The sequence below is a fragment of the Eschscholzia californica genome, unplaced genomic scaffold (assembly GCF_041429995.1).
Source record: "Eschscholzia californica isolate CP2 unplaced genomic scaffold, dmEscCali1.0.p SCAF_5, whole genome shotgun sequence".
Classification (NCBI taxonomy): Eukaryota; Viridiplantae; Streptophyta; class Magnoliopsida; order Ranunculales; family Papaveraceae; genus Eschscholzia; species Eschscholzia californica.
Genome location: NW_028238472.1, coordinates 3,166,603 through 3,189,255, shown reverse-complemented (window position 1 = coordinate 3,189,255; position 22,653 = coordinate 3,166,603). Strand labels below are relative to the sequence as shown.

Below are 22,653 nucleotides of genomic sequence, written 5' to 3'. Positions count from 1 at the left end.
AGAATACTACTAATCAAGAAAAGCATTTACTTTTCGACAAAAAAAAAAAACATTTACTTCACTTTTGATATGATCATTGCAATTTTATTGGAATTACATTTTTGTAGACGTGAACCATTCTTTAGAAAATCAAATTTAGGTATTGTTACAATTTCATAAATTTATTGTCACGAGTCTACTTTGAGGAAATGCGAACAATTCGGTAGACAAGACAAATTTGTAGACAAAGAATGTAATATCACGTGGTAAATTCTCATCAAAATTTTAAGTAGCAAATTCATGCAACAAAAACAGTTTAATTGGGTTTAAATTGAATACTACGTAGGTCTTAGTCTCGTGGGTTGCTAGCTATACTATATGGTCATTTCAACAAAAAGAAAAGATTGATATACTTTTTTTTTTTTTTGTTGAGCAAAGATTGATATACTTGCACCATCCAATGTCACTATACTACATTAGGGTTAATTTGAGAGAAGCAGACAAACTCATAAGATCTAAATAAAAAAGAAGAAAAGGTAAAAATGACAATGTAATCTATCATGCCACTATATTAGACACAATATAAAGTTGTGAGGTCCTGAAACACCAAAGCATTCATGATTCATATCGATAACAATCAACTCTATTAAAAGGCAAAAATTTTGGATTTTTTAACTTTCTATAAACTCTAATATATAAATTTTTATCTGTTTATTTTCAATTATTTCAGTTATAAATCTTACATATAATATTTCATTTTCGGTCCCAGAGATTGAAAGGGACGGATAAAGATGAAGATAAGATGGATGATTCATGTGAGAACAATGGTAGAAGATAACAAACTTCTATAGGTTACAAAAATTAATGAGTCGAAAGAGCTAATTATAGACCTTATTTTTGTCATTGTCGATAACAAAATTTACGTACAAGTGATATAAATGTATCCTACAACTCCGGATTTAGTGAACTTGTTGGTTGGTAGAACTTGTCCATCCATATTGTACATTTCTTTTCGTTTGTCAAATTGAAAATGTCTAGCTATTGTCACAAATACTATAACCATGTAAGAAACATTTTTAGCAAAAGAGGGAAAAAATGGAATTTGGAGAAGGATTAAGAGGGTTGTCTTGTCATTTGTATTATACAACAATTTTACGGTGGTGTTAATCCAACATGCTATCTACGTCATCAAGAATCTTGACCCATAGAAAATATTACTGTTTAGGAGAAGAACTCAGGCTAACCTAGGGGTGGGAATTCTACCCGAAATCCCGATACCCGTCACGTTTACCCGCGCCCGACAATGTCCATGGACGCCCGCGCCCGAAGATGGGTACTACCCGCCCAGCCCGATGATTTTTCGTGGGCGGGCTCGGGTGAAAAGCTCTGCCCGCCACCCCGCCCATACCCGAGCCCGATATGCTCACCCGACGGGTGCTTATAGATGCCAATCACTTTGAGTGTCGATTATACTTCACTATAAAGCCCAAAGTAGATTTAAGGTTTCTCCCAGGATATATAAACTACATATTGAAGCAACCCTAATAGTTTACCACATTGAATCTGAAAAATTCGGTAGCATAGAGAGAGAGAAAAAGAATCTACGTTGTTTCTCTAGCCGTTTCTCTCTTATTTACTAGACCTTCTTGTGCCAACCTTCTTCTCTATTAAATAAGTTATTGGGATCATCTTCCATCTCTATGTAGTGGTCAAATTTTAAGATTATTTTGATATGAAGGAAGAACAAAGAAGAACTAATGAAACATACAAAGACAAGAAAAAAAGTGGAAGACAACCAAGTCTCATGTTTGCATATATAGATCTATATCAGTTGTTGATTTCTTATGTTACGGAATCTGAGTATTTCTTTCATTCTTGATTTATAAGTTTTGTAAAGTTTTGGTATCAATTTGTTTAAAGAAGCTTATTTGAACAATATCAAATTTCTAGAGTTTTCTGATCTGGTAAAAAAATATCAGATAAAGAAACCCGATGTCCGATTTGCCCGAAGCCCGACTTGCCCGATGCTTTAGTGGGCATGGGCGGGCTTTGATCATAGGAGATTTCAGAAAAGCCCGCCCGAATCCGCCCGAGAACCCGAGTGGGCAGAGGAGAAACTTACCCGACCGGCCCGAGCCCGACTCAGAATTACCCGCGGGTGCCCATACCCGCCCGATTCCCACCCCTAACCTAACATGCTATCTCCGTCATCAAGAATCTAGACCTATAGAAAATATTATTGCTTAGGAGAAGAACTCATAACAACTATTTGAAATGGCCAAAGATGACTAATTTACCGATTACGAAACAGTTAAGTAGTTTTTATATTTTATTTCTTAATTTTTCTAGGTTTATAGTCTGCGACCTTTTCAATAGTTCATATTCTATAAGTATGTGAACGTCGATATCTCTAATATTTTATCTAATTATTTGATGAGACTTCATAAATTAAGGGGATGGGATGGTTGGATTATTTTGTAGGTCAATTTACCCAAATTTTATATATAACAATAGAAATGGGAGAAAATATTATTTCGTGGTTGTCAACTACTTTCACTTGCCGACCCAACATAATAAGTAATTTCTTGATTTTGTTGATTGGATAAATGAAAAACACCCTTTTGAATCATAACCAAGAAGGTAAAAATTTCTTGGTAGGTAATACAAACAAAAATTCTTCTATTTGGCATTATTTTATATGGTTGATGGTTACTCAATTTACTCCCAACACTAGTACTAGAGAGTACATACATTATGGCATGATACTTTAACATAACTCAAGGGTGATATTGTGAAAAATAACTAACATTTCATTCATACATTTAACACGTTTTCAGTTATCGGCTTGAAAGACGTCACAAATTGAGCGGTGATATTGTGTCTGACTATTTTCAGAGATGAATCCTGGTCTAGGAATGTACTCGAGCACGATTTAGAGAAAAAAGTGGAGTTTTCTCTAAATCGTGCCCGACCATAAACCGAGTTGGAATTCTACCAAGATAATGTCGCTCGAACAATCATTTTTGGAATTTTGATGTGTTAAGCTTAGCCTTTACCTTTTAGAATTGAGGATTTTGATTGGTTATGGTTTAGGTAAGTTCTATAGACACTCTTTCAACAGAACAAAAGAAGTTCTATAGACACTGTCAGCATCAATTTTAGTCAATGAGATATAGAGCACAGAATAGTCTGTGAGCTCAATCCTATTCCACCCATAGTTTAAAGTACAAGTTCATGGAAGTTTTGTAGGCACTTCCATTTTGCTCTTACCAAGGTCTTTCTCTAGGCAACCACCATATAATCAGATTTCTCTGGGCACTCTCTCCTCCCTTATCATCCACCATTCATATGATTAGGGATGTCAACGGGGCGGGTTTGGGACGGTTCACCCCCTTGCCAACTCCATCCCGTTAGTAAACGGATTTTACCATTACCGTACCAATAATTAATCGGGGTAGATATCCAATTACCATACCCGCCCCACTTTTAAAATTTCTAAACCATTACCGCCCCGCCCCGTTTAATATGAAATGAGTCGAGTCGGGTGGGGTCGGGTTCAAACGCAAAATATCCACAAAAATTATTTTAGTTTGAAATAACATAACAATTGTTAAGAATATTTTACTGTATAAGACTTTGAGTTTATCGTAAACACTACAACTACTTAAATAATATAGAACATAAAATAGCTAAATTGATAATATAAAATTAAAGTTTTAGAAACATAACCCTAAATAAAACGTATATTTAATATATGACATGCTAATCGGTTCGGAGCGGGGTTTACTATCTAATCCCAAACCCGCCCCGAACCTGATTATTTTTTGTAACTTCATATCAAACCCCGAACCGTTTAACAAACGGGTCGGTAAAACCCGTCCCATTAGGGGCGGGTTTGGAAAAAAACCCGCCGGTTCGGACCAAATTGCCAGACCTACATATGATAAAAGGATGGGTTTTTAGACCTTACCCTCTCAACACTAATTGTTAATTGAATTTATAATTTACCTTCTTAATAATTGAGAACTGAATTTAACCTCTTCGACTAACTATTTTAGCAAAATACCAGGAACATATTTGCGTAAAAGAATTAGAATCATAGATTAAATAATCCAGGGACAAAATAAATCTCTATGAATCATATTCTTAACTAAAACAACTACTAAAGTAAAGTGTTACAATTAGCAAAAATCACATTATCCGATCATTATTCTTAATATCAGTATTCAGTAGTCACGTTATTTTTTTACAAGTCAAACATTGTCTTAATGTTCTTAACAAAAATAATAAGTATAAGTAAATTCAATTACCAATTATTAAGGAAGGAGGGGAAAAGTCAAAAAACCTCAAAAACATTTTTTCAAATTTTACTTTCATATATTCCATCTCAACACAAAGGGGAAAATTTTACATCAACTAAGGTCTTACTCTTGGCAACCCCCAAATAATCATTTATGTTTTCATTTTGTGTTATTTAGCAGAAAGTTTAAGTAGGCACAAAAGCATTGGGAAGGAATGATCATGATCCCATAACTCCTTTGTTTTCCCTCGTTTAGCAATTCACTCACTTAGAGGCTAGAGCATGAGAATTGGAAAAGGTCGGTTGGAGTATTGTAACAGAGAACGACCAAAACTACCCGCCTAGTCCTACCTAATGATATTACTATATGTGAGAGCATCTCCAACGACCCTTCGTAACGCCATTATTTGGTGTTATGGAGAGTATTGAGCACCCAACCGATTTCGAAAACACCAAAAAGGTGTGATGGTGGAGGTCATTGCTACAAATTAATGTTTGCTCTTCCTTCTTCACTTTTCAGTCCTTTTCGTCGACATAATTTCATTTTTGATCATCTAAGTTTGAAATCCAAATTGAATCCTTCTGTTAATTAAATAAATATTATTATTTTATTAATTCACATATAAACCAATCAAATAATTTAAATTAGATTAATTTTTGTGGTTTATAATTTTATTTCATTTCAAAATATGAATTAAGAACGATAAAAATAAAAGTGGTGTGATGAATAGTTATTTGGTGGGAATTTTAGAATTTTATTTTTGAGTTCAAAAATTTGAAAACACCAAATAATTTGGCCGATATTTCTTTTTAGTGTTTTTTTTTTTGTGCCAACCACTAGGAATTCTTGGACTGTCATATCCACACAATACCTGCCCTGGCCCGAGGCAGTTGTGAAGCTCATGTTTTGGCTAGTGGATTAAGAAGTTACTAACCAAAATCCAGGAAGTGTGAATGAAGTAAAGGAACAAAAATTAAATCATTGACTTTCCTCAAATCTTATCATGGATGGTATTCTTGGAGTTTGAACAGAGTTGATTTGGTCATCCATTGGGTGAGTCAAAACAGAGTTGGGAACTAAAAAAATGTTGGATTTTGAATGGACCACTTCCTTTTCCTTTTTAAGGAAACACTTGGGGCTGACCTATCCTTTTGTCTAACTATATTCTAGTACACAAAATAAATTCCTATTATAAATACATTAATCCATTCAATAAAGAATATGTATATATCGTCACTGAGGGTGGGAAGTATAGCAAAGTCACGACTAACATGTTAGAGAAAAAAAAAAAAGCGAATCTTGTTACGCAGTACACGAGACAACCACAAAAAAGAATACGAAAGAAGAAAAACAGAGAAATATTAAAAACGTAAGGGTGATTTGGAGACGTAACCAGACGGAAGATAGACTATATGATTAGACCAAGGGGCCGAATTAGAAATTAGACAAACTTAGAGGCCAAACAGGAATTTGCCTAAAAAATGAATTAATACAATAAAACAGAGGAACCATCCAAAGTGTGGCAGAGAGAATCAACAAGAAAGTGATTAGGTTCCTTGATGAGTTGAACCAAGTCTTTAATTTCCAAAATTTAGGGTTCCAATTCTACCCTCAGATGAATTTCTGAGAAACCCACAAGAAGTTGCACTATTGCCTAAGCAAATGTCTGTATTTTGATTGGCATCATCTAACCCATACCCTTTCTTCTCTGTTTGTCTCTTTCCTTGAAACTCTCTTTATTTAAACTCCTTGTCTCTCCATTCACATCAACCCATCTCATATAATCTCTCTCTCTCTCTCTCTCTCTCTAGTGTCTCTCTCTAGAAGTTAAAGATGGGTGGAAGAAAGAGTGTTGATTTTGAGGATTTCTTGCCTATAATGGCTAATAAATTGGGTGGGGAAGGTTTAATAGGGGAGTTATGTAATGGGTTTGAATTATTAATGGATAGTGAAAAGGGATTGATTACTTTAGAGAGTTTGAAGAAGAATTCAGGTTTATTGGGATTAGAAGGATTGAATGATGAAGAATTAATGAGTATGATTGAAGAAGGTGATATGGATGGTGATGGTGTTCTTAATCAGATGGAATTTTGTGTTTTGATGTTTAGGTTAAGTCCTGATTTAATGGAAGAATCTGAGGCATTGCTAGATGAAGCCCTGCAACAGGAATTCAAAAGCTGATCAATTGCACAAACTATACTAACCAACTAATGGTAGACCTTCTAGAGAACAAGAAAAGTTATTCTTACTCTATGCAGAAATCTTATGTGGCTTGTGGTGATTCGCTGTTTAGTTGGATCAAAATCGTTAAAAATACGAACCACACCAATCCATATGTGATCTACTTCAAGACTATCTAGTTTTTCTTGTTCCCTAGCATTTTTCATATTAGGCTCTCTCGCTCTCCTTTGTTAGGAAGGAAAATGCTCTCTTGTTCATCACTTCATTGATGTAACTTGAAAGGAAAATGAAGAAATGAGAATAATCTGATTAAGTTTCTCATTCATGAAAATAGGACCTGATTCAAGCTTTCATATATGAATAAACGCCTTGTATACGACATATATATGTATATAAACGACATATATATGTACATATACATATAGACGCACATACTACTAAAACCCTCTTTTCTAGACATACTACCATAGATATATCACATATACTCAAAGCCCCTCGGCCAAATTTTCTTTCGTTAAAAAAGTTAAGAGTTTCACGAATTCGCTTAGATTTGTGTGAGCAAAGTTTTTACTTAGTTTATACAGATTAGTAGAGGTTTGCAAGGATTTGAAATCAAAACAGAAGTCTAAAAACATCTTGAACATGGAGCAAAAACCTAAACAACATGCCAATACTTTCTTTTTAATCAAGTTCACCACAGGATTCCAACCTTCACAAAGAGAATGCAGTTCCATGACCATATAATTCTATCTTTTTATGACACTGTTATTCCTATATGCAACTACAGGCAGACAACAGGAGAGAGCTAGAGAGAGAGAGCTAGAGAGAGAGAGAGAGAGAGAGAGAGAGAGAGAGAGAGAGATAGAGAGAGAGAGAGAGAGATAGAGAGAGAGAGAGAGAGAGAGAGAGAGAGAGAGAGAGAGAGAGAGAGAGAGAGAGAGAGAGAGAGAGAGAGAGAGAGAGAGAGAGAGAGTAGGACTTCTGAATTCACGGCATCAGTCGACTGAGCGCGAAACCTCCTTCAGTTCTCAAACATCTTTCCCGACCATTGACCTAAACATGTTCTCCGTTTTCTGCAATAGCCATGAGAAACCGGTCTAACATCAGAAATAAAGCAGCAAATGGGAGCTCAAGATGGAAAGTGAAAGTTCAACTGGTTGGTTTATAGGAGTATTTGCTGCAATTTCTGAACTACAAAATATTCATGTGAACTATGTATAAAATAGTTCATATGAAAACTTAATAGACACATTGTTCAGAGGAAAACACTTGCACAAAATAGTTCACATAGAAGAACTTCATGGACACCATAAAAGCATAATCGGGTCATGAATGTCTGCAAAACTTCAGACTATTTAAAACTGCAATCTGTAAGGCTTATTTGAGGAAAAAATAGAAAGGAAATAACACAATGGGAAGGTTAAGTTATTGATTTCAACATAATGGAGTGTCATGCAGAATCAAGAGAGATAAATACGAGTATGGATAAAAATACAAATGCGAATACGAAAACAAATATGAGTACGAACATGTACGACAAGAACTTCGTAAATTAGCTGATGCAAAAACACCTAAACAAGTTTCCTTCGTTCAACATGCGACCAACGACCTACAATCTTCTGTGAAGACACAAGGTTGGAATACGTTCGCGTATAAATAAGTTTCGGTTCAAGAAGGAGATAAATCAATTTCATGCACCAGCAAAGATCAGAAGGCACGTAAGTTTAAAAAATGATAGACAGAGGCTACAAAACAGATCTTTTAATACGTAAGTTTAAAAGAATTTTACCATATATCGAACTAAAAGTTGAAAGCCGAGTATTTCACGTAAAACTATATGTTCATGTCCTCAATAATGAATTGCAATTTACAGATCTTTTAATACGTAACTCAAATTGAAGACAAGGTTACGTGACAAAGGACTCAAAAGGCAAGAAAAATATTACTCAGATAAAGAATAACTTTACGACGTTGGAGCTTAAGCTACCTAACAGTTAAACCTACCAAAGGTGAGCAATAAGAAAGATAAAGAAGGATGAAAGTAAGTGAGAATATATACTTGAACAATGATTTCTTCATGTATAAGGAAAACAAAGGATCAGATTCATATGAATGAAAAGTGAAATAGTTAATAGCCTAATAATGGATCAACTGATACATTTAGAAAAAAAATGTTCTTCAAGGTTTAACTCCTAAAAAGGAAGAATTGGTATCGAATTTTATGCGAACAACAAGAACGAGCATGCTGGAACAACAATTAACGATAACTAGAAGTCGATTCTGTGAGGAAGAAGTATAAGATCAGTAAATCTAAATCCAAATTTAAGCGGACTTATTTAGCATTACAAGTATATCCGAGTGTTTGCTCTTGTCCTACTCGTAATGTGTGACTCGTCTGAATGACCGATTAGGGTCGATTCTAGATCTATCAGAGTTAGACGAAACAGACTCAAACAACGAGAAAAACAAATACCAAACCTAGATGGAAAATTGAACCCTAGATCAATCAATCAATCAATCAATCATAAACCAAATTCAAACCTTTATGTTCATCAGAGGGATTGAAGGAGGCATGGTCCTTCTCCTCCAGCACTGGATTCAGCTCCACTTCATTTCCCTTCACTCCTTTCTCAGCTTCTCCTCCACTACCACCACCATCTTTCTCCTCAGGAAATCTAACAACAATCACAGGACAAACACAATGATGTACACAATAATCACTAACACTACCAAGTCTACTTTTACAATTCTTCTTTGATGCACCAAACCCTCGACTACCCATAATTAGGGCACTCAATCCAAGCCTTTCAACTTCCAAACAAACCCTTTCTTTCATATCATGATCTTTAACAATATGAATCTTAAAAGGAATTGAATTTTCAATTAAGGGTTGAGATAAATCAGTAGCCTTTGTTGTTGTAAAACTATCAAAATCAACTTCAAGTTTTTGTTGAGATTCTTCATCTGTTTCAATTGAAAGATCAATTGAACCCCAATCAGCACCATAAAGAACACTTGTTGGTCGTACATGGAGGAGAATCACGGCGTCTCCGGGACGGAGATAGTTTTGTACGGCCCATTTGACGGCATACGCACTTTCATCACTGAGATCAACAGCGATTCCGATCTTACGCTGAGCTCCGGCTGTCGGAGTATTAGTAAATGAGAAAAAACGAGGTGAAGATGTTTGAATCGTATGTGGAGATGTACGATTTGATTCCGATTGAGCTTGTTGCGGAAGCATGATCGAAATACCAAAAAACCTAATTTCACTCTGAAATCTTTCTCTGTTTTTGATCAATTTTAAGTGAATTTGGGGTTTTCGATTTATAGTCGTTGAGGAAAATGCTGGTTTTTGTATAGGGTTTAGACAGGAAATTACTAAAATATCCTTTCAATTTAATTTTTTTTGTATAAAGATAATCTTTTATATTTATTATTTCTTCTATCTTGAAGATTTAGTATAAAGATAATCTTGTTTAATGTTTGAAGGAGGAATTGGAAGTATTCTTTTATTAATTAGGTTTAGAGCGGTATGGGTTCATTGATGGTTTCCAAGTTATATAACTGTCGATAATGTTAAGACCCAGGTATTCTGCAGGTTAGTCGGATGTCTAAGCAATTGCCAGACTATTATAGATAATTTGTATAGATATATGGAAAAAAAAACATCTACTTAGGGTAGTTTGAAAATGACATAATTTTCCAATTATATTATATTTGTTATAGTTAAACAAATAAGTTACTTTTCTCTTACTCTTTACTTTGGAAAGGTATATAACTCCCAAAACAATGAGTAATAATGAACACTTGGGATCTTTTGGATTCAAGATAGGATTTTAATATCACAAGATAATCTAAATATAGTGAAGGATTGAGCTTTTAACGCCCACTGTTTCATTTTCTATAGGATTGAACTTTTCGTATTCTTTACTCTTTCTTGATTATAAAGGGATTGAGTTCATGTCATTCTTCTTTTCAAGAACTAACGTGAATTTTATCTTGTTTCTCAACAAAAAAAATGTGAATTTTATCACCTTTCCTATATACCTTAGGTTTGTTATTGTCACGCTAGGAGTAGTCGAGCTACAATCAACGATTTTATTTCATTTAAAGGGGAATTGTTTTTCGCACGATTGCAATTGGCAATCAATAAACAATGTCGTATGTAGAGTTTTCTTAGACTATGTCTGAATATTTTGAAAAAGCTTGCATCAAATCATCTTAAACATGTGAATTCAATTTAGTTTTATAGATATACTTTTTAAAAGCACATGAACAAAAATATTAGACTTCAATATTGCAATGATCTTGTAACAAGAAATTTTAACAATCTAGAAATTATAAGCCCGGCCTATGGCTGCACATGCAATTGTTGTCACTGCATTCCATTCTTATCGACTCCATTTTATGGATATAATTAACATTTACTTCTTTTTTACATATAAAAGTTATAATAATTTTATTTTGACCACAAATTTTATGGTTTTTTTTGTAGGGTAATTTTATAGGCAATGCCCTTTATTGTTAAAGGCAATGTATTTTGCAAGTTTGACTTGGTCAATTTGTTATGACCAAGTTTGGTTAAAGGCAATGCTATTTTTGAAGGTAAATTTCATCTATCCGACAAAAAAATCACCAGTCGAAGATTGCCGCCCGGTGACTTTCTTCGACGACATTTTCTGGCAAATCTGATGTGGCAGCAGGTGACGTGGAAGTTGTTGAGGTGAGGTGGACTAAGTGAAAAAAGAATTTAAATTACATGATTGCCATGAGGGTAGAATTGGAAAGTCTAAGAAAATTTTGGGGACCAAATAGAAAATTAGAGGCCAAAACGAACTGCTGGACACTTATAAGAGCAAAAACGGCGAGTTGATCAAAATTGGGAACCAAAACGGAATTAACCCATTTAGAAAAGATATCAACCATAATGAAAAACTGTTATAAATGCCATTAGAATCAGACTTTGTTTTTATTTTAAAAGAAAAGTAAAAGTCCACATAGTTTGGTGACTGGGGTCCATTGTAATCTAGTGGATACTTTCGTCTTTTTGACAAAGGAGTCATAGAACGCGACAAATACTTAACGAAAGTCATCCATCTAGGGGTGAAACCCCCATCTAATTTGTAACGCGAGACAAATCCCTGATACCCTAAGATTTTAGGGGCCAAACCCAGAATCTGGAGACATAATCGTTTTTACAGAAAGATCTATTTCAGATCTGTTGATATAAAATTAGGGCTAGGGTTTGAAGTTTAGGGAAAGAAGAGATGCCTCAACGACATTCAAAGAACAACAACGATCTAGCTTACTTCACATACGATGAGAAGAAAAAGCTTGGATATGGTACTCAAAGAGAGAGACTTGGGAAGGATTCAATAAAACCCTTTGATTCTTGTTGTCTCTGCTTGAAGCCCTTCATCGATCCTCTTTCTTGTCAAAAAGGTCACGTTTTCTGCAAAGAATGCATTCTGGAGTGTTTATTATCCCAAAAGAAAGATATCCAAAGGTTAGTCTTAATCCCTTCTCCTCAATTACTGGGTTGTAATATGGTCTATTTGGGTTTCTAGGGTTTTCATCTTTACTACGGATTTGGGTTTTTTTGTTGAAGTGGAAGCTGAAAAGTGTAAGTTTTTCAGGCTTTCTACTCCATTATAGACTTGGGTTTCTCTAGTGAGTTGATGAATCACTTTAATTTTGTATAATTAGTATCTGGTAGATATAAGTTAAGTTACTAGGGTTTTGAATATGAGATTAGTATGTTTTTGATTGTTTATGTATCACAGTTTAATGGATTAGAGTAGTTTATATAAATTACTAGTAATTAAGTTATGGATTAATCGAATAAGGATCAATGGTGGTATTTGGATGAAACTGTCTGAAACTTCGAAGAACCTAGATATATGAGTATCCTTTTCGAGCCCGAAATTGCCGTTCTATCAAAGGTTAGGAGAATATAATATGATTTGTAATCTTATCGACATTTGGATTGTCTGACAGTGATGGACTTAATACAATAATTTAGTTTTGAGATTGTTTACTTCATCAACTGTGAAATATTCAAATTAACTGTGAATTAGTGATGTGGAATGTTAGGGGAAAAACCCCGAATCTCTACGCCATGGCAGTAGTATCTGTTGAACTAAGATATATCATTGTTAAACTTAATTTGCAATTCTAATTCCTGGTGAGAAGTTGAGTTCGATTCGACCGTCTGCAAACAGCCATATTGATGATTTTTTTGCTTACGTAGATTTGGTCAAGCCCTATATGTTATTACTCAGCTAGGTAGACCATTCCAAAGACCAAGCCGAAGGACAGAAAGAGGACTAACCAACTACAACCAGTGTAGACCATTTTGAAAAGAAATTCCGACGCGGCGCTTTGATAGGAATGAATGTGCATATCACATACACACCAAGTGAATATGATTCCGCTTCTTTTAACGTACGAGAAAGCGTATAGACTCCTACTTTTATGTACTTGGACCTGTCATTTTGCTCCAGAGTCCATATGTAGTAGGATGGTAGAAACACAACTGCATCGGAACTTGTTCTCTTTTGTGGGAATATTTTAATCATCTAGATGCATCTATACATACTACCCGTTCATGAAATTCATGTTTATGTGAGCCATATGTGAAATTTTAATTTTCTGTTATTTGACTTGTAGGAAGCTAGCAGCTCATGCTACCCAACAGAATCAAGAGAAAGAGGAAGAAGAAGAGAAACTACAGCTTCAAAAAGCTAGAGAGCTAGATGCCTTTGATCAACAAAATCACGGCGCACTTCCTCAACCCAACGACAGAAACTACTCTAGAGACAAAAATGGCTTCCATGGGGCAAACAGTGTGAAAGTAACATCATATGAAGAAGAAGCCCTACGAACCATGAAAGCTTTCTGGCTACCATCTGCAACACCGGAAGCTCCCAATAAAGTCGATCTTCCATCCACCTTTACTATCTGTCCAGAAGGCAAAGAGAAACTCAAATTGAAAACCCTTTTCCCCGTTTACTTCACCGAAGAAACTAACGAGCAAAAGAAGTCAAACTCGATAAACAAAACCTATGTTTGCCCTAGCTGCAAGGTAACGTTAACTAATACGCTTACCCTTGTGGCTCTAAACACATGTGGGCATGTCTTTTGTAGTAAATGTGGAGATAGGTTTATGGCTGTTGATAAGGTGTGTTTGGTGTGTGACAAGGGGTGTAAGGAAAGGAATTTGGTTCGATTGGGAAAAGGAGGAACTGGGTTTGCTGGTCATGATGATAAATTGCAGGCTACCGAGTTTAAGCATTTGGGAAGTGGTTCAGGTTTAGGTCTTGTTAGACCACCAACCAAAACCTAAAGTTATTGGGTTCTTTCTTAATGTGTTTTATGGTGAATCTTCTCAGTGGTTGTATAAGAACCCTTTTTTCTGATGTACTTCAAACATAAATTTGTTATATTTCATGGCCTTTGATGAATTTATTGATCCAGTTCTATGGCGAAAGAGCTTACTTATTTTTTTCTTTTCTCTTGAAGGATGCTCTAGTTACGAGTGCACATTTTGAAAACACATTACCGAAAGAAATTAAATGAGGTTGGGCTTACGCATTGCATAGACTCGTCAAGTATGTGGGTTTACGATGTAGAAAAATTATAGAAAATGTTACACATGTAGATCTACTCCAGACCTAAATAGGAATAAGCTATTTAACAAGAGAAAGTTCATCATGAAAGGGAGGGAATTGCCTCGAAAATGGAGACTAGTATGCGGCCATTCTAGCATTACTCTACCCTGTGATATATTAAAAGAATTGAAGAACTTAAAATTTTCTGTTATAGAGATCATGTAACATGTTAAACACCAAGGGTGGACGTGCCGGAGTGGTTATCGGGCATGACTAGAAATCATGTGGGCTTTGCCCGCGCAGGTTCGAATCCTGCCGTCCACGTTTATTGTATTTTCTCTTCTGTTTTTTTTTTGATGAAATAAAAAAAGTATCGTACATCGAATTTGCTAATTGGATCAATATTGGGACACTTTTATATTCATAGAAAAGTAAAAATACATTCCCTAATTGTATTGGAAGATGGATATCTCCTAATGAAAAAAATATGAAAATTGACTCAGTCATTTTTACCATCCAAAATGAAATCAACATATTTATTTTTCTCTCGATCTTTTTTATCGTATGACATCCATTAAAGTTCCAGCCATTTTCACCTTCAAACACACAAAACGTGAAAATGAGAAAAGAATGAGTAACTAAAACAAGGCAGGAACAATGTTTCTATCTAGTGGTGTCAACTAGGCGCGCCTAGCGGGTTCAAATCTGTTCAGGACCGTCTTAAGACAGACCAGGCCTGGCCGCTAACCTTGGACAATAAGCATTGTTTCCATCTAGTGGTGTCAACTAGGCCCGTCTACCCGGACCCGGTCCAGGGCTGTCTTAAGAAATATGGATCCTGCCCTGAGGCCTATACCGAGCCCAGCAACCATGGGAAAAAAGCATTGTTTCAATGTAGTGGTGTCAACTAGGTGGATTTTCGAGGGACGACCGTCATGGACTGTCTCAAGACAAGCCAGACCAACCAACTACAGAAGAAGCATAGTGTTATCTAGCGTGTCAAATAGAAGGGCTTTCATCAAATCGAATTAGCAAATTCATCAAATCGAATTTTCAATAGGAGACTATCTAGAAAAAATTGTCAATAGGAAATCGATTTAGGCTAAATATAGTTGACATGTTTGTTTTGAAATCCAATTAGCAAATTCGATGTACGATACTTTTAACAGATTTCATATAGACTATCTAGAAAAAACTGTCAATAGGAGACCGATTTAGGCTAAATATAGTTGCATGTTTGTTTTGAAATAATAAAATTCACATGAAATCTCTGATGCACGAGCTTTAAGAGTTTGTTTTAATGGCAGATCATCAAGATTGAACAAAGAAATGAAGAAGCACAAGAAAGAGAAAGGCCCATTCGTTCAATAACGCCTTTCTCTTTCTTGTGCTTCTTCATTTCTTTGTTCAATCTTGATGATCTGCCATTAAAACAAACTCTTAAAGCTCGTGCATCAGAGATTTCATGTGAATTTTATTATTTCAAAACAAACATGCAACTATATTTAGCCTAAATCGGTCTCCTATTGACAGTTTTTTCTAGATAGTCTATATGAAATCTGTTAAAAGTATCGTACATCGAATTTGCTAATTGGATTTCAAAACAAACATGTCAACTATATTTAGCCTAAATCGATCTCCTATTGACAATTTTTTCTAGATAGTCTACATGAAATCTATTAAAAGTATCGTACATCGAAATTTGCTAATTGGATCAATACTGAGACACTTTTATACTCATAGCAAACTACATTCCCTAATTGCATTGGAAGATGGATATCTCCTATGAAAAAAAATGAAATTGATTCGGTGATTTTTAGCATCCAAAATGAAATCCACATATTTATTTTTCTCTCAATCTTTTTTCTCGCATGACATCCATTAAAGTTCCAGCCATTTTCACCTTAAGACACACAAAACAAACATGAAAATGAGAAAAGTATTAGTAACTAAAACAAGCCAGGAACAAGTAAAAGACAGTGTGAAACAATGTTCCTATCTAGTGGTGTCGACAGTGTGAAATTTGATCTCTGAAACAAGAGAATTGAGAAGGAAATAGTTCTTGAGAAGCAGAAAGTATTGCTGAAGCTGATATTATCGAAGGCTTAAACTCTACAAGATTGATTTCTGTAGAGTATAATCAGAGAGAAAACAATTAGTTAGGTTTCATTCATTTCTCCTAAAAAATCATTTTCTATTTTTACCGTATTGAGTTTTGAAGATAATCTCTGATGCACGAGCTTTAAGAGTTTGTTTTAATGGCAGATCATCAAGATTGAACAAAGAAATGAAGAAGCACAGGAAATAGAAAGGTGTTATTGAACGAATGGGCCATTTTAGTGCTCCAAGAATTAGATACTCCATTCTTTTTATGTTTTCTACATCGAAGATGACTCCATATCTCTGTAATTATCATCATCGATCAACTTTTAGAGAGAGAGAGAAGAAGAGAGAGAAATTACATTATCTGTTTGATGAATTGCGTGACTTATTACCTGAAGATCAGTAAGCTTGAATAATTCATCAAGTAGCTTCACTTTAGCAGCAAGAGAAAATGAAGAAACTGTAAGATGGGCTTATACATTTTAAGTGTGCTCTATGCAAAATAGAGCAAGTACAAGGCCCATACCTAAATGTCCCATACAATCAAGGCCCATAAAGGAGTGGGCTTAAGAAAACTCAATCCAAGATAATCTATAAGCTTGAGAGGACACTTGTCTTGTGTCTACACCTAATGGCTTGTTGTTTGACACATAAGAAGACACTTGTCTTGTGTCTACACCTAATGGCTTGTTGGTTGACACATAAGAGGACACTTGTCTTGTGTCTACACCAAATGGCTTGTTGTTTGACACATAAGAGGACACTTGTCTTGTGTCTACACCAAGTGGCTTCTTGTTTGACACATTAAGGGACACTTGCCACCCATGTAGCTTCTTATACAAACTCTATGATGGATTAGAGACTTGTATAAATAGAGATGGAGTTTAGAGAAAGAAGGCTAGGGGCTCTTGCTCTAGAAAGTCTAGTTCTTGTCCATCACTTAGAGAGCTAGAGAAAAGAGTCTTCTTCATCTCTACTTACTTTACTCCATCTCATATAGAAGCAAGAAGGTTAAAGATTGAAAGAAGATAAGAAAGTTGAAGATAAAGATTAAATAAACCATCTACTACAATGGAGAAAGGTACATATATTTTTATCTTGATTTTCTTTATTCCTACTCATGTATCTTGTAACAAGCATGAGATTCAAAGATCAAGGGATTAGTGTTTCTATTGGTTGGTGTGATGAAACCAACATGAAAGAATCTAACATGTGGTATCAGAGCCCATGGTTGATGAATCTCATGTCTGTTCTTGAAAGGAGAGTAGTTATTTATATAGATTTATAGTTGCATGCATGATTTAGATATGATCTTATTTAGAGAGATGTTAGTATACTAGCATGAGTTAATATTATGCATAGGAAGTTCATGCATGTGTATATTATGGTTATTTATGGAAAATACATCTCTATTATTTTTTCCGGTGACCGGAGTGGTTTTCCGGTGATCCTACCGGTAAACCCTTAATTGCTTGTAGAGATTTGCAATTAAGTGTTAATATATGTATTCATGTATTATTTTCTTCATTGGAGAAAGGTGGAGGCAAGTTATGTCATAGTAGTTCATTATTTTATTACTTTGAAATTAAGTAATATGATAAAAATTTGTGAAGATATGAATAAGGTTAAACCAATGTTTGGTAATTATTGGTTGCCTGATGAGAACTAATTAATGGTCATAGTTCTTACATACTTGCTACTACTCCTATGCACATGAATACATAATTAAAGAAACATGAGTATGTGTGATTAATTAAATACCTTAGTGTTTGTATTTAGTGTGACTCATGATTTATTTAAATAACATGAGATCTTAATGAATAATAAATTATGTGTTTAACCATTATGAAAGATTGCCAAAGCAATCTATGGAGTAGAGAAACACATATGTTATAGTTCGTTATAGGATTTTTGAGTTTAAGGTCCAAAAATAGGGGGGGTAATTAGTCATATATCCACTCCTAAATCAATAAATAAAATAAAACCAAAATAAACCGAAAATGTAAAATAAGTCCAAAAATTCACTATTTGGTGGGCCCCATGCATCAATCCTTTAATTTTTTCTCAATTTTGCCCTTTTATAAATATTTTTTAACCATTGGTAAACCAAAGGTTTATAATGGTTGAGTTAATACAATTATCCTTTCTATAAATTTTATGAAAGAATATTTATGGTGGATATTTAATGTTAATCTTTATTTCCAAAACTTATATTTTTCTAAAGTAACCTACCAAATCAATGGATATTTACCTAAAACTAGTTTCTCTCTCCCAAACACGAGTTTCTCTTTCTGTAACTTTATGTTCTTTGAATTTAAGAAAATATATATTTCCAAAACTGATATTTGTCTAAATTAACCTACCAATTCAATGAATATTTACCTAAAACGAGATGCTCTCTCCCAAAAACGTTTTTCTCTCTCTGTAACTCTATGTTCTTTGAACTTCAAGAAAGTATGAATTTGTGATTTGTTTTTTATCTCTACCTCGATCCAATTAAACATCTACAAATTCTTTCGTGAGGTTAAAAAGGAAAGTATTTTGCTAGGTTCTTACTGATTCTACTAGCATATTTTACATTCTACTAGCATCTGATGAATGAATTGGACAAAGTAGTTTAAAAAGCAAATACTATTTAGCTAGCATCTTATTGATTCTAATAGCAATTTTTACATTCTATTAGCATCGGTTGAATAAATTTGAATACAGTAGTTTAAAAAGCAAGAATATTTTGGTAGTATCTTATGAATTTGTTACAATAGGTTAACAAATACTTTTTAGTAATTTTATGAAAGAATATTTATGGTTGATATTTAATGTTAATCTTTATTTCCAAAACTTATATTTTTCTAAAGTAACCTACCAAATCAATGGATATTTACCTAAATCTAGTTTTCTCTCTCCCAAACACGAGTTTCTCTTTCTGTAACTATATATTCTTTGAATTCAAGAAAATATATTATTTCCAAAACTGATATTTGTCTAAATTAACCTACCAATTCAACCAATATTTACCTAAAACGAGATGCTCTCTCCCAAAAACGATTTTCTCTCTTTGTTATCTATGTTCTTTGGACTTCAAGAAAGTATGAATTCGTGATTTGTTTTTTATCTCTACCTCGATCCAATTAGACATCTACAAATGCTTTTGTGAGCTTAATAAGCAAACTATTTTGCTAGCATCTTACTGATTCTACTAGCATATTTTACATTCTTCTAGCATCTGATGAATGAATTTGATAAAGTAGTTTAAAAAGCAAATACTATTTAACTAGCATCTTATTGATTCTAATAGCAACTTTTACATTCTATTAGCATCGGTTGAATAAATTTAAATACAGTAGTTTAAAAAGCAAGAATTTTGCTAGCATCTTATGAACTTATTACAATAGGTTAACAAATACTTTTTAGTAATTAAAATATATTATGTGAAATTGTTTTTGTTACATTTTCAGTATTTTACTAGCATTTTCTTGATTCTGTTACCATCTGATATGAATTTGTTACAATAGGTTGATTCTAATAAAATTTTATGTTGGTAGAATCTTATCGAGTCTAACAACATTTTTAACATTTTATTTTAACGTTTGTTTTTTCTTACTCTTCACTACTGTAGATGATGAATGAAACCATCAATCGATTCTCTCTCTCCCACTCGATGCTTTCGCCTTTTTCACTCGGTTTAATTTGGGCGTCGATGATGAATGAAATCAAAACCTAGTTCATATATTAGAAAGTGACGATGCTCTCTCTCTCTCTCTTCGGTTTGCTTTTGCCCAATTCTAATAGATATATAAAAGAAAGTATTCTGCTAAACGGTAAAGGCAACTATTTTTTCGGAAGGAAAGTTTGTTTTTGAGGAAATCATTTAATGAATCTCTAAATATTATGGTATATATTATTTTAGGTTATTTTTTTAACTTAGGATAGGTTAGGCAGTAAAAGAGAATGAGAGGATAGACATGTAATTTACTTTGAGTGGATTTATTTTCTATTTCAGATTATCTTTGGTCTCTAGACTCATTGATCATGCGATTTTGGACTTAAAACACATCCCCCGTTCATTATAGTCTTATGCATGAAATGTTATGACATCATTAATTAATTGGTCGATTATTATTGTCTTATGATTTGTCCAAAGATGAATTACAATAATTAATCGATGTGTGGTATTGTATGACTTAACCAACTTGGTTTGTGTTGCCCAAAGGTGACAAACCTTTTTGTGGTTAGATGATACAATAAATGAATGATTAATGATGATCACTTGTGTTGTTTGCACGTATGTCTTAATTTAGTCCCAAAGGATAAATTATGATGGTGCCATTTTGTTTATAGGATAATTTGCTATCAATCCTAATATTTTTTATTAGTTGCTTATAATATAATGTGATGGTTGATGTTTGCAGTTTCAGCTCCTGTATCACTTCATTCACAAGCTGCATCTGTTCCCATGCTCACAGGCTCAAACTTTTCTGAATGGAGTGAACATGTCAGATTCACCTTAGGTGTTCTTGACTTGGATCGCTCATTATTGTATGATAAACCCACTGCTCTTACTGTCTCTAGTAGTGTGGATGAAAAGAACTTGTTTGAGGCCTGGGAGAGATCGAACAGATTAAGCCTAATGTTTATGCGAATGACAATTGCGAGCAACATAAAGTCTTCTCTTCCTCAAATTGATGATGCTAAGGAATTCATCAAGGCAATTGAGGAAAGATTTCGTGCTGCTGATAAGTCTTTAGCGGGCACATTAACGGCTCAACTAACAACCATGAAGTTTAATGGTACTAAGGGAATGCAAGAGCATATTATAGAAATGACAAACATTGCAGCAAAGTTGAAAGGACTTGGTATGAACGTGGATGAACCTTTCATTGTTCGCTTTATTTTGAACTCCTTGCCTCCTCAGTATGGTACATTCCAAATGAATTATAATTCACTGAAAGAACAATGGAATGTAAATGAACTCTCAAGTATGTTAGTTCAAGAGGAGACAAGGCTTAAGCAACAAGAAAGTTTTTCAGTTCATATGGTCTCTCAAGAAGTAAAGAAAAATAAATGGAAGCCAAAGAAAGGAAAGAAAATTAATTCACCAAAGTATGATGGACCTGCTCAAGTATCTCAGGGCCATATTCAGAAGAAGGTTAAATGGAAATGTCATTTCTGTAGAAAGAAAGGACATTTTCTAGCTGACTGTCCAAAACGTAAGGCTTGGTTTGAAAAGAAAGGTGAGCTTTTAGCTCTAACAAATTTCGAATCAAATCTTATTGAAGTTCCTTCTAATACTTGGTGGATTGATACTGGCGCTAATATTCATATTTCCAAAATAATGCAGGGATTCTTTACAAGCAGAACCCCAAGTCCGACTGAGCGTTTTATTTTAATGGGAAACGAGTCCCCTTCTGAAGTTTTAGCTGGTTACATTTTGGACTTGGCTGATACTATTTTTGTTCCTTCGATGTCTCGAAATTTGATATCTATGTTTCAATTAGATCTTTTGGGGTACTTTTTGAATTTAGGTAACCAGCGTTTTGATCTTGTTAAAAACTCTTCGGTTGTGGGTTCTGGTAATGTAAGTGGTAAACTTTATAAAATCAGTCTTCATGATCAGTTTGCAAAAACTCTTTTAACCCTGCATTATAATGTTAATTTTGGAATTAAACGTAATAGGATTAAAGAAAATTATGCTAACTTGTGGCATAAAAGATTGGGACATGTCTCGAAAGAAAGAATGGTGAGATTAGTGAAGGATGGGATTCTTACGAACCTAGACTTCACTGATTTTGGAACATGTGTTGATTGTATAAAAGGAAAAAACAACAACACACACCAAGAAAGGAGCCACAAGAAGCAGAAATCTTCTTGAGATCATTCATACCGATATTTGTGGACCTTTCTCCACTTCTTCTATTGGTGGAGAGAAATATTTTATCACCTTTATAGATGATTTTTTACGTTATGGATACATATATTTGTTGCATGATAAATCTCAAGCGGTAAGTGTAGCTGAGGTATTTATCACGGAAGTTGAAAGGCAACTAGAAAGAAAAGTGAAAATCATCAGATCGGATAGGGGTGGTGAATATTATGGCAGATACGATGAATCGGGTCAACATCCCGGTCCATTTGCCAAACTCCTTGAAAAGCTTGGCATTTGTGCACAATACTCAATGCCTGGAACGCCGCAGCAGAATGGTGTTGCTGAAAGGCGTAATCGAACATTAATGGATATGGTTAGGAGCATGATATCTAGTTCCACTCTACCCGTTATGTTGTGGGGAGATGCTCTTAAGACGGATGTGTATGTGTTAAATCGAGTTCCTAGTAAGTCAGTTCCGAAAACTCCATTTGAGTTGCGGACTGGAAGGAAACCCAGTTTCAGACATTTGCATGTTTGGGTTGCGCAGCGGAAGCTAGTATTTATAACCCAAATGAAAAGAAATTGGATTCTAGAACAGTCAGTGGATTCTTTA

General features: G+C 34.4%; 2 protein-coding genes, 1 non-coding gene and 1 pseudogene across 3 annotated transcripts; 3 read left to right on the top strand and 1 right to left on the bottom strand.

Moving 5' to 3' along the window:
- The first annotated feature begins 6,113 nt into the window (after positions 1 to 6,113).
- On the top strand, positions 6,114 to 6,461 carry LOC147536288 (calcium-binding protein KRP1 pseudogene; annotated as a pseudogene).
- Positions 6,462 to 7,104: 643 nt separating this feature from the next.
- Positions 7,105 to 9,795, bottom strand: LOC147536287 (universal stress protein PHOS32-like). The gene is made up of 2 exons (XM_086640909.1): positions 9,003 to 9,795; positions 7,105 to 7,534 (listed from the first exon to the last, which is right to left on the bottom strand). Exons 1-2 carry the CDS (start codon positions 9,703 to 9,705, stop codon positions 7,515 to 7,517), a joined length of 723 nt encoding a protein of 240 aa, XP_086497035.1. The 5' UTR covers positions 9,706 to 9,795; the 3' UTR covers positions 7,105 to 7,514.
- Positions 9,796 to 11,574: 1,779 nt separating this feature from the next.
- On the top strand, positions 11,575 to 13,927 carry LOC147536286 (phosphoinositide binding protein). The gene is made up of 2 exons (XM_086640908.1): positions 11,575 to 11,970; positions 13,134 to 13,927. Exons 1-2 carry the CDS (start codon positions 11,732 to 11,734, stop codon positions 13,807 to 13,809), a joined length of 915 nt encoding a protein of 304 aa, XP_086497034.1. The 5' UTR covers positions 11,575 to 11,731; the 3' UTR covers positions 13,810 to 13,927.
- A 389-nt stretch (positions 13,928 to 14,316) lies between these two features.
- On the top strand, positions 14,317 to 14,398 carry TRNAS-AGA (transfer RNA serine (anticodon AGA)). The gene has a single exon. It is a non-coding gene; the product is annotated as a tRNA-Ser (tRNA).
- Positions 14,399 to 22,653: the final 8,255 nt, after the last annotated feature.